Source organism: Magnolia sinica, chromosome 14, assembly GCF_029962835.1.
Source record: "Magnolia sinica isolate HGM2019 chromosome 14, MsV1, whole genome shotgun sequence".
NCBI lineage: Eukaryota > Viridiplantae > Streptophyta > Magnoliopsida > Magnoliales > Magnoliaceae > Magnolia > Magnolia sinica.
Genome location: NC_080586.1, coordinates 48,982,504 through 49,002,385, shown reverse-complemented (window position 1 = coordinate 49,002,385; position 19,882 = coordinate 48,982,504). Strand labels below are relative to the sequence as shown.

General features: G+C 44.5%; 1 protein-coding gene across 1 annotated transcript; it reads right to left on the bottom strand.

The window, feature by feature from the left end:
* Positions 1-15,597: 15,597 nt before the first annotated feature.
* LOC131225474 (protein SENSITIVE TO PROTON RHIZOTOXICITY 2-like) lies at positions 15,598-16,893 on the bottom strand. Its single transcript, XM_058221002.1, has one exon. The coding sequence runs from the start codon at positions 16,865-16,867 to the stop codon at positions 15,740-15,742; it is 1,128 nt and encodes a 375-aa protein (XP_058076985.1). The 5' UTR covers positions 16,868-16,893; the 3' UTR covers positions 15,598-15,739.
* Positions 16,894-19,882: the final 2,989 nt, after the last annotated feature.

Genomic DNA, 19,882 nt, shown 5'->3' with positions numbered 1-19,882 from the left:
AACGATAGCCAGTCGGATCCGCAGGCGGGTCCATCTTGTGCCGGTGTTGGGTCGACACCGATGGATCCTCCAGTCACACCCTCGGTTCCTGGGCCGAGCCGTGCACCTTCATCTACTCCACCTGTTGATAGGTTTGAGCAGATGATGCTGTTGATGCAACAGCAGCAGATTCAGCAGCAGCAGCAGCAGCAGGAGTTCCTCTCTTCCATGGCTGACATCTTTGCTCAGTCAGTGGGGGCGACTCCACCTGTTTCACCTATGCCTCCATCTGGGAGTGCCAGTGCCAGCGGCACATTTGAGCGATTCCAGCACTTGCGACCTCCTACTTTTGCGGGTTCTCATAAACCCGAGGAGGCCGAGTATTGGATAGACTGCATCTCTAAGATGCTGAGACAGCTAAACTGCTCTGAGGTCGAGCAGGTTGAGCTTGCCACCTTCATGTTTGAGAAGGAGGCCAGTCTGTGGTGGGACAGTGTTCTTCGCACTGTCAAGGAAGGCTTTGAGTGGTCGTGGTAGGCGTTTAAGGCGCACTTCCACGAGAAGTATTTTCCGGTGACGTACCGACATGAGAAGGAGAGTGAGTTCCTTCGCCTCCGCCAGAGAGGGTTGTCGGTTACAAAGTATGAGAACCGATTTACGGAGTTGGGGCGGTATGTTCCTTTGATCCTAGGTGATCAGCCGATGAGGATGCGGTGTTTCTCTGAGGGACTGAGACCTGAGATCCGATCGAAGATTTGCTGTGCTAGCATTTCTTCTTATGCGGAGCTAGTGAGCATGTCCTTGCGAGCAGAGCAGGACGGAGATAGAGCGTCCCGCATGCGAGCACCGATGGTTCCTAGGCCACGACCGGACTTTTAGGGTGCACCTTTCCTTGGCAAGAGGCCGCGAGCAGATTCTCCTCTGAGGCATTCAGCGCCGCCCGCTCAGTAGATGAGAGCTGATCTTCAATGTTCCTATTGTGGGAAGGTGGGGCACTTGGACCATTTCTGCTTCTCCCGTATGCGAGCAGGTGGTTTTACTCCACCGCAGAGGGTTAGCCGTCCGATGCCTCAGGTTATTTCTCCTCCTCTTCGATCAGCGCCAGCTCATCCATCCTTCAGACCTGCAGTTCCTGGTTTCAGGCCACCTCAGCGGCCCATGGTTCCTCTGCCGAATCGTCAGCAGCAGGCTCGTGTTCATACGCTTTCAGCTGAAGCGCCTATGTCTGACTTGGTGCCGAGGTCCTTTGAGGTGACAGCGTATATTGAAGGTATTCCCGTTTCTGTGTTAGTGGATACAGGGTCCACTACTTCTCTTATTTCTTATGCGGCAGTTAGGCGTTTGGGTTTGAGATCCGTTCCTATACAAGGAGTGACGCTTACTACCGCTATGGGGATTTCCTCTGCTTTGGGCAAGTGTTGTATGGATTGTTTGGTCGATCTGGGAAGTGGATCGATCCGTGTTGATTTGCTAGTCGCACCGCTTTATCACTACGATGTTATTATGGGTATGGATTGGCTCATGAGGATGCGAGCTGAGATTGATTGTGAAGCTAGATCAGTGACAATCCATGGACCTGAGGGCGAACTGTTACTTTCCCAGTTCAGGTCAGTTACCCTCTTCGTATTGATTTTTATTCTTCTCTGTTGGAGAGTTCGGCCGAATCGGCGTTGGTTAATACGCCGGTAGTTCAGGAGTTTGAAGATGTGTTTGAGTCGATTCCTGGATTACCTCCTCAGCGTGAGATTGATTTTGCTATTGATCTTATGCCTGGTGCGGCGCCCATTTCTTTACCCACCTATCGTATGCCTCCGAGTGAAATGGAGGAGTTGAGGAAGCAGATAGATGGTTTGCTGGAATTGGGTTTTATTCGGCCCAGTGTGTCTCCTTGGGGAGCACCTGTTCTGTTTGTGGAGAAGAAGGACGGTTCCTTGCGATTGTGTATTGATTATCGCAGGTTGAATCTGGTAACTGTGAAGAATAAGTACCCTTTGCCCACGATTGATGATCTGTTTGATCAGTTGAAGGGGGCACGGTACTTTTCGAAGGTTGATCTGCAGTCAGGGTATCATCAGTTGCGCGTCAAGGATGGGGACGTGCAGAAGACTGCTTTTAGGACCAGCTTCGGTTATTATGAGTTCCTTGTGATGTTGTTCGGTCTGACGAACGCACCGGCCGTGTTCATGGATCTGATGAACAGGGTGTTTCGGCCATTCTTGTTCCGATTCGTCATTGTCTTTATCGATGACATCTTGATTTATTCGGCGAGCCGGGCAGAGCACGAGGAGCACTTAAGAGTGGTTTTGGATACTCTTAGGAAGCATCAGCTCTTTGCACAGTTCAAGAAGTGTGATTTCTGGAAAGAGGAAGTCAAGTTCCTGGGACATGTGGTGTCCAAGGAAGGAATAGCCGTTGACCTTGCCAAGGTAGCTGCAGTGCAGGACTGGAAGCAGCCTGGTTCAGTTACCGAGGTGAGGAGTTTTCTGGGTCTTGCAGGCTATTATCGACGCTTTATTCAGAACTTCTCGAAGATTGCCAGACCGTTGTCGCAGCTGACACGGAAGGATTTGAAGTTTGCTTGGAGTGAGCAGGCGGAGTTAGCTTTTCAGGAGTTGAAGGACAAGTTGACGTCCGCCCCTGTGCTAGTATTGCCAGAGCAAGTGGTTAAGTATATTATATATACTGACGCCTCTCGTGTTGGCCTGGGTTGTGTCCTTATGCAGAAGGACAGGGTGATTGCTTATGCTTCGCGTCAGTTGAGGAAACACGAAGAGAATTACCCTACGCACGACCTGGAATTAGCAGCTGTCATCTTCGCATTAAAGCTTTGGAGACATTACCTCTATGGTGAGGAGTTCGAGCTCTTTTGCGACCACAAGAGCCTTAAGTATATTTTCACGCAGCGTGATTTGAATATGAGGCAGCGCAGATGGATGGAAACATTGAAGGACTTCAAGTTCGATGTTTCTTACCATCCGGGCAAGGCGAACCTTGTGGCAGATGCGTTGAGTCGCAAGAAGGCTATTGAGTTTGCGGCTCCGCTGATGATAGCAGAGTGGGATATGTTGGAGTTCGTGCGCGATTTTGAGCAGAAGCTTACGGTGGTTGAGCCGTATGAGGTTATCGCACACATTCGTGTACAGCCCGTTATCGACGAGAGGATCGTTGCAGCTCAGGCAGATGATGAGCTTTTGGTGAAGATGAGGCAGCGGGTTGGTATAGATGAGAACTCCGACTGGAGTGTTAGTTCTGATGGGGGCCTACGTTTTCGTGGCCGGTTATGTGTTCCTGACATCCCTGACTTGAGACGGGAGGTTCTTGAGTTAGCCCATAGTTCTAAACTTGCGATGCATCCGGGTAGCACGAAGATGTATCAGGATATGAAGAGGTCTTATTGGTGGGACAATATGAAGGTCCAAATTGCTGAATTTGTTTCTCGTTGTCTCACATGCCAGCAGGTCAAGGCAGAGCATCGCCGACCTCCTGGGTTGTTGCAGCCCATGCCCATAGCTGAATGGAAGTGGGATTTCATCTCTATGGATTTTATTTCTGGGTTGTCGAGGACGAGAAAGGGATTTGACTCTATTTGGGTGATCGTCGATCGATTAACGAAGTCGGCGCATTTCTTACCGATCAGAGTCACTTACTCTGCAGACGAGTTGGCTAGGTTGTATATCAAGGAGATAGTGCGTCTGCATGGAGTTCCCCTGGAGATTGTGTCTGATAGAGACACGCGTTTTACATCTATCTTCTGGACTCGTATCCAGGAAGCAATGGGTGTGAAACTGAAGTTCAGCACCGCGTTTCATCCGCAAACAGATGGGCAGACGGAGCGCGTGAATCAAGTCCTAGAAGATATGTTGCGAGCTTGTGTTTTGGATTTCAAAGACAGTTGGGATGATTGTCTTCAGTATGCAGAGTTCGCGTATAATAATAGTTTCCAGGCGAGTATCGGCATGGCTCCCTATGAGGCGTTGTATGGTCGCCCGTGCAGAGCACCACATTGTTGGGCAGAAATTGGTGAGCGTAGTTTGCTTGGCCCGAATTGGTGCAGTGACTTCAGAGAAGGTTGACATCATTCGACGCCGACTTCTGACAGCCCAGAGAAGAGTTATGCTGATACGAGGCGTCGACCGCTTGAGTTTGAGGTTGGAGACCATGTTTTTCTGAAGGTCTCTCCTATGAAGGGAGTTCTGCGGTTCGGTAAGAAGGGGAAGCTGACGCCGAGATTTATTGGTCCATTTCAAGTTCTGGATCGAGTGGGAGCGGTAGCATACCGCCTTGCTTTGCCCACACCTCTTGTGGGCGTGCATAACGTATTTCATGTTTCTATGCTGAAGAAGTACGTTCCTGATCCTTCGCATATTATCAGTTGGGAGCAAGTGCAGCTGAGTGAGGATGCCACTTATGTACTGCGACCGACGCGTATTCTCGACAGGAAGGAGCAGGTATTGCGTAGCAAGGTTATCTCTCTTGTGAAGGTGCTATGGACGCATCATGGTGTGGAAGAGGCTACTTGGGAATCTGAAGCTGAGGTCAGAAAGACCTACCCTCTCATCCTCGAGGATTATATGAAGGTATGAATTTCGAGGACGAAATTTTCTTTAAGGGGGGTAGATTGTAACGACCTTGGAATTTTTGTGCTAATCTTTCCTTAAGTAGTTATTTTTGGGGTAATTAGCGCTATACTCGATTGCTTGTGAAATTCACATCAATCACTTTAAATTGTATCTGCATGGCTCTAAACTTGTAGATTAGTTAGCGCTACGTTACTCTGAAATCTGGGATCCATCGCTAAATCCAGTTGTTCTGGGGAATTTTTGGAAGATCTAGATCGGACCTGGACCACGCGTTGAAAGTCCGATGGCGATGATCTTAGGCTGTTGCAGTCACCGAGTTGGGCTTGACTATCACCTCGAAAATCAAGTCCATGTGATGTTCTGGGTCGATTTGATTGAGCTCGGAGTGAAGAGTGTGAGAACGGTTGGAATTTATTTAGCTTTTATGAAATCTGAGTCGTGTCGCTTGCGCGATGATTTTAAGCTATCTGACCGTTGGATTCTAACCCAATTTCACCCTCTGATCAGGATAGGTGGCCCAGGCATATCCTAGTGCTTGTGGACCTGATCGAGATTCCGTGACCATTGAATTGAGTGTGGTCCGCCACGGCTGATCTGAAGAGCCGGTCGGTATGAAAACTCAGCTTGACCTAGATCCATGGTCAAGGAGCTTAAGTCCGACCTTTCGTGGTTATAGGCCCACCAGAAGTGCTTCGTTGGATCGAGTAAGGCATGCTTTGGTTATAACTTAAGTATACCTTGTCCCTAGGGTTATTTTCATCAAGAATAGGCCTATTTATAGTCCTTAAACCCTAGCCCTCTTTTCCATACGAATTTTCTCTAACCCTAGCTTGGAAAGAGAGTGGAAAAGAGAGAGGAAGTGAGAGAGATAAGTTGGTGAATCATCATGGTTTCTTCCTTGTTCTTCTTCATCTTTGAACCTTCACTTTGAATCGTTCTTCTGACAGTTCTGAGTTCTTTTGGGGTAAGTTAACCTAACCCTAACCTGTGTTAGAGCTTAGATTAGTCTTGGTGTTGTTGTATCTCATTTCTATCCTTATTTTAGGGTATTCTATCGCCGTTGACGAAGACAACTCGTCTAAATCAGTTCGGTAGTTCTTTCCTTGCTTAAGGTGCGGACTTTAAGTGTATAGGTTATGGTTTTCAAGGCTTTCAATCCCAGTTAGTGATTTATTCTTGTTATGGATGAGATTTCACATGCCAAATGTTGTGTTTACATTGTTTTCCTGATATGCATGTGTTATATTGAGATTTGTGTATTCTATGTGTATTTATAAAGTACCGTATACGTATAAAATATGCACTTATGTTTGCCATGATTATTTGTCATGTATGTATGCTAGATGCATGTATGATAACTCCTTGGTAAAAGGAATTGTCTAAATGCATGTATTTCAACATACGTCATGTATGTTGTTCCATGTATGCTAAGTGTTTGTAGAAATGCATGAATGATCTAAAGTGTAACTTATTGCACTTATTGTGGGCGTTGAGAAGTGATTCTCAATACTCCTATTGATGCGCATGATTTCCTTTATGCAGTTACATTCCAAGTTATTTAAATTCAAGCATTACCTATGCTTACATTTATGTTAAGTTGATATTCTTCAGATGCGTATGTACCATGATTGGAGTTGTTGTTCCATTATTTTTTTACATTCCATATGAATATCTGTAGTAGTGTAAGATGTTTGGGACTATGCTTTAGTCCAGGAAATCGGTAATTGACCCTATGTTCGTGGTTGAGACTGCTTTCGCCACGTAGGACGTATTAGACGAACCCGAGCCGTATTAGAGTTGTCGGCAGTGGTTTGGCCACGCGGAGTGTTTGCGCACTCTATGTCATTCAATTCAACGTGCGCTCGTGCAAGTCGAGTTCGTCAAGTAACCCGATTGTCCGATCTATGTTCACCATGTATTGGACGCTACTGTTTGAATCTAGGGTACCGAACTCACCAGTGAAATCCTATTAACTATGGTACTTGATCCGCTAAGACTCATGAGCCGGGCATGGTGGTATGAGACATCGTGGTCGAGCTGTCGGCCTACGCTGGGGTGACGAGCCTCCCCGTAGTAACCAGTAAGCAATCAAACTCGTGAGCCGATTATGGTGGTATGGGACACTATATTCGTGCTGTCGGCCTACATTGATTGGTGACGAGCCCTTTGTAGTGACCTCGAGCATACCTGGATACCGCAATGAGGTGACGAGCCGAATTGTGGTAGTAAAGGCATGAAAGGCGTGCATTGATTGGTAACGAGCCCTTTGCTACAACCTCAAACATATGATCGTATGAGATGTCTAGGATTGACGACCCTAGTATGGATTACTGTTTGGACGGTGATATGAGGAAGGTATCTTAGCTTCCCAATACTGCTGTGTGAAATGGACTAATAACAACTTGGTAATCATATCCATGCACCGCATTTGCATGTGCTTTGTAGATGTGGCGCACTTTGAGGCGATGTCATGCGTAACGTAAGATGAAAACGCTGAGGGTGTACGCGTGAGGGCACGCATCATATTGCATTCATCCTTGCATTAACAAGAGTACTTAGGATTTATTTAATTGTCCTGCTTTATCATTACTGTTTGATTGAACTGATAACATGTTAACCAGTGCCTTATTGTTCCACTGAGTTGATCACTCACTCCCACGTTTCTGGGACGGTGTTAAACACCCACCAGACTCTGTCTTAGGCTCTGATGTTGCAGATGTGGATGCGACTTCTGAGGCAGAGCAGGAGCTGGATGATGACGAGGCTGCCTTCTCCTATATGCAGTTTTCAGACGGGTTCTAGCGAGCCTTGGTCTGATGTGCGGGATTGTGGGATTATTTTGGGAACTTAAATGATGTAATTTGATACTTACAATTTTGTTAAATAACACTTTCATACGATCCGGCTTATATATGTAATTCAGGGGTTTACACTTGTACACATAGTTTACTATAAGTCTTCCGCTTGCTTTATTCACTTATCCCTGAATCATATCTGTGTTTTGGCTTAATCTATCCCATGTTTTATGCACTAATACAGCCAGCATTCATCCATCATTAAATATGTTGCATAAGTGATGTTTTGGAACTCGGGAGCTGAGTTATGCTCGACCCCCGAATTTCAGGGCGTTACAAAAAGGCAAGAAAGTCATAATGTATCTAGGAAACTTAATATCCACTATTTTATGAAGTAGGAGATTCCTATTCCATTCTAACTCCTTCCCTCTTCCCTCTCTGCTCACTGGTGAGAAAACGCACATCGTCATCTTCTTAATATACATATGAAGTGTCTCGGTTTTGGTGTGTGGTATTAGATGGGATTAGGTGGTATGGAATTGTATTTGGTCCCATCCAAATTTCATTTAAGTGTTCGGAAACAACAGGAATGATTGGATTAATCCCAGCATCACATATTCCAGAGCCAATGGTGGATACTACAGGATTTTTGCTGGATTTCGAAACCCACCACATCTATAAGCTCCATGTTGATGCATGTGTTTTATCCACACCATCCATCCATATATGTCCTTTACACATGACATTCAAGTTGCATGTGTATAGGTGACCAGCATCACTTGTAAAATGTGGTCCATTGATTACAATTCCATACTCTACCAAATGCAGGCTTCAATTAATATAGTGTATTGTTGAGGGAAGAAGAATTTGATCCCAAACATGGGAATTGAATGGAAAAAATACCATGGTATTTCCAAACTTGTAATCATTGTGCAATAACAGTGATGATTCCATCTAATGCAATTAGATACCATTTAATACGGCTGCCCAGGCATGTTGGTCCCTTCTTAGGCCATGGAATCAATGCTTGTGGCTAACTCTTACAGCTAGAGTGATTGTTTTTCTCTTTTTATCTGTTTTTAACGAGAAGGCTTAACATTACCTGGGCTTTGTTGCATTTGAAATGGTTGATATAGTCTTGCTTTTTATTTTTGAACTGAGCCATCTGAATTGAGAATCATGTAGACTCATTTGACACCAAATACCATCTTTACCCTTTCCACTTTCAACTAATAGCTTTTACCTGCAAGGACCCGATATCATTTCAGTTTCAGTTATCTTGGGAGAAAGATAGCTATCAAAAAATACAACAATGTTTCCGCCTATACATAAACTTGGCCAGTGGGATAAAAGAGGGTTGTGTTAGGTTGGCGACCGACAGTAAGAGAAGAGGAAAAAGCATCCTTACAAAATAGAAACGCGTCCATACCCCTGGCCAACCAACTGAAGGAAGCACCTAGGCACTAATCACAAAAGGATGACTGACTGCAAAAGAAGATTGAAAGAACTTGGGATAATGTTATTAATTAACAAATCCTGGAATTTGAATATCTATGGTCATCCATGGAGATGATTCTTTGAGAGGAACGTGGCGCAAAAAGTAGATGTGACATTGAGATCTTTAGCAGACTCCAAAATGAAGATGAATTTATGATGAACAGCATTAAGGTTACCAATACTTGCGTTCAATATATATATATGTGTGTGTGTGTGTGTGTGTGTGTGTGTGAAAATGACGCAGGGGAGGACGTGAGGTCGAGCACCGTCTTCCTCAAGAGGATAACTATTCCGAATCCACGGAACTTCTCTGGACTCCTCACAGAGACTTCTCGAATCCATGAGGAAAGAAAGCAGAAAATAGAAATAAATTCTAATAAATTCGAAATTGATTGATGAATAATTAAAAACGAGTTCACAACCCTTTAAATAAGGGTACCAAGCAATGGGAAAGAAATCATAATCGAACTACAACTCAAACTCCTAGAATCCGCGACTTACTATAAATAGTAAACTTACTATTTATAGACGGTCGTGATGTCTACTAGTGCGTAAGGTTTTCGGCCAAAAATAGTAAGTGTCCTATTTGGCTTCACCAAACCATTCCCCTAATTATTCTAAGATCTTTTCACGTTGGGCGCAACTCCTAAAGCCCGACGGATGAAGAGTTATAATCAAACTAAAACTTACTATTTATAGTAAAAATGAAATTAAAACAGGGAAACGACCATCGATCAAGGGGTTTTTCACAATTTCGGGCTGCGCAACCCTGCATAGCTAGGTTGGTTGGCTAAAGTAGCTCGTTCTACCCCAAAATCATATATTTTACGTCAGATAACTCATTTCGGATTGCGAGATACGCCCGATCTAAGGTCCGATGGTCCGGATCACTTCTGTCGTCGACCGGGCCTTTTCTGATCCATCTTGGCCATGAAACTGTCTGCGACCCACTCTACATCAGTCCCCTCCACTTCAAAAGAACTCGTCCTCGAGTTCTCATCTTACGCTGGTTCATGATACTCGGTCAGGTCCGTGACGTTGAAAGTCCGTGAGATTGCCATGTCATCTGGAAGATCAACAACATAAGCATTGTCATTGATCTTTCGGATGATTGGTACCGGTCCAATCTTTTTATTCTTTAACTTGTTGTACGTTCCGGTCGGAAATCGTTCTTTGCGCAGATGAACCATTACTTGGTCACCCACCTCGAACACTTTTTGTCGTCGATGCTTGTCGGCTTACTCCTTGTATTTTTCGTTCGAGGCATGTAGCTTGGTTTGTACTTCTGCATGAATGCCTATGATCTTGTCAGCCATATGTTCCGCTGCAATGCTCATGCCTGGGAGCTTGGGTAGAGGGACCAAGTCTAGTGTGTGGCGAGGGACTTGTCCATAAATAACCTGGAACAGAGATTTTTCTGTCGAGCGGTTCACCATGTTGTTGAATGCAAACTCTGCTTGAAACAAAGCCAAATCCCACTGCTTCAGTTTTTCTCCTGAAATACATCGAAGGAGGTTTCCCAACGTGCGATTCACAACCTCAGTTTGACCGTCAGTCTGTGGGTGGTAGGCGCTGCTGAACTGAAGTCGTGTATCGAATCGAGTCCACAAAGTCCGCCAAAAGTGGCTTATAAACTTCGTGTCACGGTCAGAAGTAATAGTCTTGGGAACCCCGTGTAGCCGCACAATTTCTCTGAAGAATAGATTCGCCACGTGTGTTGCATCGAGAGTCTTCTTGCATGGAATAAAGTGCGCCATCTTGGAAAAACGATCTACTACCACGAACACCGAATCCATACCGCGTTGTGTTCGTGGGAGACCAAGCACGAAATCAATAGATAAATCCTCCCAAGGGCCGTCAGGCACGGGTAACGGAGTGTAAAGGCCTGTATTATGAGATTGCCCCTTAGAGGTCTGACAAATATAATAATGTTGGACTGCCTTTCCCACATTACGTACCAATTGCGGCCAGTAATACCATTCTTCTACAAGAGCTCGCGTCTTGTCTCGCCCAAGGTGTCCACTGAGGCCACCTCCATGTAGCTCTTGGATTATCTGTTCCCTTAGCGAACTGTTTGGGATGCACAGTCGATTTTCCTTGAAAAGAAACCCGTCTTGCATATGTAAGTCACCGGGGTGACCTTCTTGGCATCTAACCCATGCGTCCTTGAAGTCGTCGTCATCGGCATATATGTCTTTGAGGCGCTCGAACTCGACAACCTCATTGCTCATAGTGACTAACAAAGTTGCACGGCGACTCAATGCATCAGCTACTTTGTTCTGTTGCCCTGACTTATGTTTTAGTGCGAATGTAAATTCCTGCAAAAACGAGATCCATCTAGCATGCACATGGTTAATGTTAGCTTGACTATTAATGAATTTGAGAGCTTGATAGTCCGTGTAAAGTATGAATTCCTATTGAATCAAATAATGTCGCCAGTGCCGCAGTGCCTGGACCACCGTGTATAACTCGATCTCATATGTAGATCACTTCTTACGTGCATCGCTAAGTTTCTCGCTGTAGAAGGCTACCGGCCTACCTTCTTGAGACAAAACTCCCCCAATTCCGACATATGAGGCATCACATTCGACTTCAAATAGTTTGTCGAAGTTGGGAAGTACAAGAACCGGGGTCGTGGATAATCTGCTCTTGATTTTGGCAAAGCTCCTGTCGGCTTTGTCAGTCCACTGAAACTGCCCTTTCTTCATGCAATCTGTGATTGGTGACACAATGGTACTGAAATTTTTCATGAACCGACGATAGAATGTCGCCAGTCCATGAAAACTTCGCACTTCTTGAATATTTGTAGGAACCGGCCATTCTTTGATTGCCTTCACCTTTTCCTCATCCACCCGAATGCCCGTGGATGTGACGACAAAACCCAGGAACAATAGGCTATCAGTCATGAAGCTGCACTTTTTTAAATTGAGGTACAGTATATTTTTAGTGAGCACTTGAAGGACCTTCTTGAGGTGTTCCATATGGGTGGTTTCGTCTTGACTGTATATCAAAATATCATCGAAGTAAACCACAACGAACCGCCCAATGAAAGGTTTCAGAACTTGGTTCATCAATCTCATAAATGTGCTAGGCACATTCGAAAGACCGAAGGGCATGACCATCCATTCATATAATCCTTCCTTGGTCTTAAAGGCTGTTTTCCACTCATCACCCGACCATATTCGAATCTGATGGTAGCCGCTCCTTAAGTCCAATTTAGAGAATATTTTTACACCCTCTAGCATGTCCAGCATATCGTCCAACCGTGGTATAGGAAACCTGTATTTTATGGTGATTTTGTTGATGGCTCGGCTGTTGACACACATGCGCCAACTCCCATCTTTCTTTGAAGTTAATAGAGCTGGTACAGCACATGGACTCATGCTCTCTCGAATAAGACCCTTACGGATCAACTCCTCTACTTGTCCCTACAGAATCTCGCACTCATTCGGACTCATTCGATAATGGGGACGATTCGGTAAACTGGACCCAAGGACAAAGTCGATATGGTGTTGGATATCCCGCATGGGGGGTAACCCATCAGGAAGGTCATCGGGCCAGATTTCTTTGAATTCATGTAGTAGGGGCCTTAGTATTTCAGGGATGTTGGTAGGCTCGAGTTCTTCCCCTTTTACAATTAATGCATAAGTCTGTCCTGTTTCCTTTGATTCTTCCACGAAGTCCCGTATGGTTAAGAGAAAACGACCCTCCACTTTAGAAGTTTCAGGTGGTCCCTCTGGATCCATAGGGGCCAATATGGTCTTCCGGCCGTCCTTGACGAAGATATATATATTATCTTGCCCTTTATGAGTGGCATCACGGTCAGATTGCCAGGGCCGACCAAGTAGTATGTGACATGCTTCCATGTCGACCACATTGCATACTACTTCATCATTATAATGTTTGCCAATTGAAAAGGATACGGTGCACCATTCAGTTACCTTTGTTTCGCTGACCTTCTTGATCCAACCGATTGTATATGGAGAGGGATGACGCTCCGTTTTTAATTGTAATTTTTTCACCATGACCTTGGAGACGATGTTCTCGCTGCTCCCACTATCAATGATCACGTCACAAACCTTTCGATTCACCGTACACCTAGTGCGGAAGATGTTATGCCGATGTGGATGCACTTCTTTTCTTGGCGCATATAATAGTCGCCTCACGACAAGCGACTCGCCGTGATCTTGCTGAATCCAACCTGAATCATCTGCCTCGTCCTCGGTGGTATGCTCCTGTTCTTCAATATCTGGATCTTCATAAGCGTTATCAGCACTACCATCATTGATGGCGAGGTTTGCCACTTTTCGCCGGGGACAAGTATTTGATAGGTGGACCGGTTGGCCACAACGATAGCAGTTATCGGGCCTTGGCCGAGCATAGAGGTTCGGGATTCTACTTGGACCAGCAGCAGTCGATACGCCCCTTTGGGGTCTAGCTCGCCCACTTCCCTGATCTCAGTTCTCAAACGTAGGAGGTTGAGTGCATGCTCCTATGGGCTCCTTCCCCTTAGGCTGTGCAGTTCCCTGGGGCAGACCTGCCACAGGAATCCTTGCAGTAGGATAGGTCCGTGTGTTAGGACGTTCAAGTTGTACTTCTGCACGAGTAGCCAACTTGATCGCATCATTCATCGTCCAGACGGACTGCATCTGGACTCGATCCTGGATCGCCATACACAATCCACTGTTGAATCGGGTGACTTACTGCGATTTAGTTTCGGCTAAATTGTTACGTGCCACCAAGCAGTAGAATTCTTCTATGTAATCTCTCACCATCCGACTACCATGCCAACAATTTTGGTATTGTTGGAATAGTACCTTATCGTAGTCACTAGGAAGGAGTTGTGCATGTAGCAGTTGCTTCATCCGCTGCTATGTGTGGATTGGTGCTTTCGTTTGCCTAGTTCGCGCGAGTTGCAGTTGTTCCCATCAAGCTGAAGCTCCTCCTTTCAACTTGTAGGCCACAAGCTTGACCTTCTTTGCTTCAGGGATGTCCATATAGTAAAAAAATCGCTCAACTTCAGAAAGCCAATCGAGGAAATTCTCAATGTGTAGTTGGCCATTGAAGCTAGGAATATCAACACTCATCTTGAATTCTCGATCCGTTCGATCTACTCGATCGCCACCATATCTGAGGTGTTGGAAGAGTATGTCGTCGATTTCCTCCTCACTGGAGCCCCCTTCCTCAGGAATGACCCTTGGATGCACTGTCGGTACTATCCTGCGATCAGGGCGATTAATTGGGGGTGGAGGATTGCCACGAGGAACACGGAGTTGCCTTAGGTTTTCCGCCAAGAGATCTGCTATGCGGTCGATGGAAGCTTGCAGCCCTTGCATGGCTTGCTGATTCTCTCGTTGCACTACTTCGAAAGCTGCCGCCATTAAAGGTAAATTCCCTGGAGCACCGCCCATGGGATTGTTGCCCGACCCGTCGTTAGAAGCCATCAATCCGAGGAGAAACCTCGCTTTGATACCAAACTGACGCAGGGGAGGACGTGAGGTCGAGCACCGTCTTCCTCAAGAGGATAACTATTCCGAATCCACGGAACTTCTCTGGACTCCTCACAGAGACTTCTCGAATCCACGAGGAAAGAAAGCAGAAAATAGAAATAAATTCTAATAAATTCGAAATTGATTGATGAATAATTAAAAACGAGTTCACAACCCTTTAAATAAGGGTATCAAGCAATGTGAAAGAAATCATAATCGAACTACAACTCAAACTCCTAGAATCCGCGACTTACTATAAATAGTAAACTTACTATTTATAGACGGTCGTGATGTCTACTAGTGCGCAAGGTTTTCGGCCAAAAATAGTAAGTGTCCTATTTGGCTTCACCAAACCGTTCCCCTAATTATTCTAAGCTCTTTTCACGTTGGGCGCAACTCCTAAAGCCCGACGGATGAAGAGTTATAATCAAACTAAAACTTACTATTTATAGTAAAAACGAAATTAAAACAGGGAAACGACCATCGATCAAGGGGTTTTTCGCAATTCCGGGCTGCGCAACCCGGCATAGCCGGGTTGGTTGGCTAAAGTAGCTCGTTCTACCCCAAAATCATATATTTTACGTCAGATAACTCATTCCGGATTGCGAGATACGCCCGATCTAAGGTCCGATGGTCCGGATCACTTCTGTCGTCGACTGAACCTTTTCTGATCCATCTTGGCCATGAAACTGTCTGCGACCCGCTCTACATCAGAAAATTAACACCAAAAGGCAGTCTACTTGTTTACATTTCAATCAAGTCGGTTTGTAGTCTCTGGCCACATCTTTTTTCATGAATCTTGACAATCTGACATTTTAATGATTTATGGTTTAACAAAGTATATGGTCCTTGATAGAGTGAAACGCTGACCCAATTAGTTAGGATAAGGCTTAGGCGGTGATGATGATGATGATGATGTGGTGTGTCTGTGTGTGTGTGTTTTGGTAGGGCTTTGGAGAAACCACCGTGCCAATAGCCCAAACAGAAGATTTGATCATGGGTCACACTTCAAGTGAACAGAATGGAGGAACATGATTCTTGTAGCCAACCCAATTAGTTAGGGTAAGTCTTAGATGGTAACGACGATTATGCATTGTGTGTGTGTGTTGTAGGGCTTTGGAGAAACCACATCCCATACAGCCAGGACAGAAGAGTCAGGCCTCATGCAAGCAGGCCCTGAAATCAACTCCATGAATCGAGCTTTCCTTGATCCTGTAAATATCTTCATTGATCTCATTACCAAAGCTAATATTCCATGTAAAACTAACATCATATATATGATTATACAAATGTTTGGCAGCACCTTATTTTGCTGATTCTCATGTATAAAAGTCTCATAAACATGCGAGCATCTTTACAAAGCTTCTCCTCTCACAAATCAAGCTGATCAATAGGGCTTTCATGGCGCCGATCGGAACTTCCGGTCATGAACGGTCGGATTTCCTGGGTCACTGAAGAAGTTTGTTGCCGGAGCATGCCCAATGAACAACGAAACGTGGCCCATGAGCTTATCCTTCCTGGAGAAGGTGGTCCCGCACGTGCACTGCCATTTGAGATCCCCACAATGCTTCTCATGTGTTCGGAGGTCAGATAGTAGGGAGAACTGCTTCTGGTTGCATCGGTTGCAGACATACATCTTCGGGCAATGGCTCCGCTTGTAGTGATTCTTGACACATATTATCGATTTCAATGGTTGGAACTTGTTGTGTTTCTTGTTCCATCTGCACCCTTCTTGGGGACATGAATATTTTCTAGAGGAGTTGATTAAGGAGTTGTTGGCATGGCCCGCCGCCTTCATGGGGTTACTCAGAGCTGCATTGGACTTGTACTGATCCCCGTGCGCTCGCATGTGCATTCTTAGATTCGCATCCCGCTTGAATCCTTTCCCGCAAACTTGGCAATAGTGGGTGTATTTGGCAAGTAATTCAGCAGCATCTAATTCAACAACACCAGCAGTCATCAAAGGAAAATCAGGTAATCCATCTATTTTTCCGATCTCATGATGGAATTCTGTTTCGTTGTCTTCGTTACTATTGTGATTATGATCATTGTCTTCCTTGTATCTATCAAAGAAGCCTCTATCATCATCATCATCTCCGACGTGGATCACATGGCCCATCACGTTATTTGGTTGAGATGGAACATCGTTGGTGTGATGATGCCGGTGCAATTCATCTCCACGATTCTGGACTCCGGTACTGAGGGCCATCTTCTGGCAAGCGTACATCATGGACGATGCAGTGACGACGATCTCTTGGATTAGGGTTCCCATCCCTGCAAAAGCTATGGCTGCAGAATTCTGTGGGCCATGATCGGACATGACAACGATGTCGACCAGAGATTGAACCTGCTGCACCTTGTCTTTGAGGATCGACATATTGTAGAGGAGAGCATTTAAGTGGGCCAGACTCGTTCCAGACACCGCCCCGGTGTCAGCGGAAGAGGATAGCACGCTCTCCATCACCCCACTATACATTTGGAAGCCTTGTGAGTTTTGTTGAAAGCTTGAAGTGGGACGTGAAATCATCCTGCCCACACCTTCTTTCAACTAGCCTTCTTCCTTCTACATTAGATTTGGATTTGAGTTGCGCAACAAACATAGCTCATGTACCTGGTCTGGTTTTGACGGGAAGAAGTGGACCAGATCCTCTACAACACCTGCTGTCCGCAAGGGCACATAACAAACCGAGCTCCGAGGACCCACACGTAGCGTGTGTATGAAATCTAATCCGTTCATAATGTGTGGCCTTCGATTCTATGTTCTATATAGAAAAATTATTTTGATCCGTAGATTAGTGGGTCACATCACAGGGAACAATGAAATGGGGATGCCAATCATAGGTTAGCGTGTGGTCTAACGTGGTGTTTATATTCCATCCAATCCGTTCATCAGGTGAATCTATACATGGTGAATATAACATTCAGGAATCATCCTGATACAAAACTCATAAGGGCCACACCGTGTGAGTATAATTGTTTTAGTAGAGATTTTAACTTTTTCTAGTGGTGTGGTCCATCTAAGTTATATTTTCAGGTTGAGATTAACATGTACGTTATACGTTTGAAGAATCACCTTATGGATGGTGTGGATTTTATTTATAGAAAAATGTGAGCCCCATAGAGCTCACATGTTTTATCCACCCCGTACAACATGTGCTGTAGGGGATTCCGGTCGTGAGAAGGAAGAAGTCAACTTGGAAGGTCTATGCATCCCCATATGAAGCCTCCCTCGAATCTCAACAAGCCCATGTAAGACGAAAAGAGAAATCCTTTAATGCTCTGGCAGAGTGTCATAGTTCCTACGCATGCAGTTCGCCATTGTAGAAGCAACATCCCTGATTACTAAATTAATCCGTCCAAATATTAGGCCTCTCTTTCTTGGTTTATAAACATGAAAATTACACACTAAATCGAGACCTATCTTGCAGATTGGTGGGCATTGAATGGATGGTTTAAACAAAAGATGGTCAGAAGTCCAATTCAAAAATAAAATGCCATTAATCAGAGGTTGAGATCTTTCAATAAACCTGATTTTGGGTTTGGAATCTAAATGGACACTTAATTTATATGGTTTATGGAACTAAATTTATGCCACGTGTGCAGTTTGTAAATGCATGGGTATGAACTATCACGCTTTTACGGAGTATCAAATAATTCTCCATATAAAATTAGGGTAAGACCATGGTGATAATTCATCACCATTTTTAAGTTATGGTGTCCCATCCAATCATACGTGGCATACATGTCCAGCAATCTGGCGATTCCAAACTTGTGAACCCTAAGTGAATGAAGCATGGACCAATAGCGATCGAACAATCATAACGAACTGATTTCATTTTATTTACTGAATTGGATCAGTAAACAACTTACTTTTAATAGTCCATTTGATATCAGATATCAGTTGGATGGTTAAGATTTTTTGGTCGTTTTGATGTTCAGATATGTGGGCCTTATGGTTTTGGTAGCGTTGATTGTAATTCAAGTATGCCACGTGTATGGTGGAGGAGTCTTCACTGCGTAAAAGGTTTGGGGGTCAACTATCACCTTGTCCTCGATAAAATCTATATGCGAAGACAAAAACGTTGATACTGTTGCATGGTGTGAGAATCATACGGACGCGGATTTGCGAAAGCCTTTCGCAGGAAGTTGGTGCGCAAGGATGCTGGGTGGGGCCCACCGCCATGTTTGTAGGAAATCTACCCAGTTCATCTGTTTGGTGAGCTTATTTTAGGACAATCAAGAAAATTTGATGTGTATCCAAAACTCAAGTGGGCCACACTAGAGGGAAACTTGGGGAAAGAAATACCTACCGTTGAAAGATTCCTGGGCTCCATCTTGATGTTTATATTCCATACAAACCGTTTATAAGGTCATTAACACTGTATGAAGCGTAAATACAAAGAAAAATAGTTTAAACAAATCTTTTTTGGCTACAAAAATGTTTCAACGGTTCTCACTGAATCCCCACTGTTTCCTCTCGTGTGGCCCATTTGAGTTTTCGATCCAACTCATTTTTAGTCCAATATTCTAAAATGATATCTCATAACGGATGAACGGGGTAGATTTCTCACAAACATGGAGGTGGACCCCACCCAGCATCCTTGCGCAGGAACTTCCAGGAAATCCGCGTCCGATCCATACGCATCCGACTGTACATTGACATAAACTAACCTAAAATAAACTGTCAAAGTAGTAGGCCCAGTCTAGTCGCTCAATTGGGTTAGTTGGAAGATCCTTACCGTTCCTTCCATTAATGAACATTTGTCTGGTGAATTTAGACCGTTGACTACTTTTCTTTTAGCTTTCCATTACCAGCCGTAATTGGGCAGTCCAAATCAGCTGTTTGGTGTAGTTATTGAATCATTCCCCACCCAAAATGGGGCCCACTGTTTAAACAGTTTGGATTGAGGTACATGAATGCCACGTGTGCAACAGCTGCGTGTCGCACGTCTATAGTCATACTTTGCCTCTATAACCAAATAACCTATATTGTTCCAGATCCTAGTGACGAATCTTGTTATCGGCAATTTCTCGGGAGACGCTTTCCTCTACACGTCATTGGTAAAATCAGACTGAAAATAAAATATCAAAAATATTTATTTCAAATCGTCAAATGAATTACTTTAACTTTTAAAGGTACATTGGCAGACTGAGTGGAGATACCTCCCTTCAACACTTGAGGTCTTGGTATGGATCCTAGGGGGGTGGCTAACATGGACTGTGTGTACTGACATGGGTTACTAATAAGCTAACTCGAAAAAAAAAAAAAAAAGCTTTTAAAGGTATATGTTCAATATATAATAATTTAGCAATAAGCAGCGAGAAACTAAAAAATACCGATATTTTAAAAATATTTCAATATTTCCACGATAATATCATTTAATCAATTTTCCACCACAATATCTCGTGATTTTAAAAATGTCCCCGATATTTATAACGATTTTTTGACGACTTGGAAGCAAAAATGGGTCGAGCCTGGCCAGAGTCTCATAGAACCGACGCATGAATAAATCATTTTCGGCTCCAAACCTGACCCACTAAT

Excerpts from the sequence above, each read along its gene's own strand:
- LOC131225474 (XM_058221002.1), bottom strand. The coding sequence starts at position 16,867 with ATGATTTCACGTCCCACTTCAAGCTTTCAACAAAACTCACAAGGCTTC.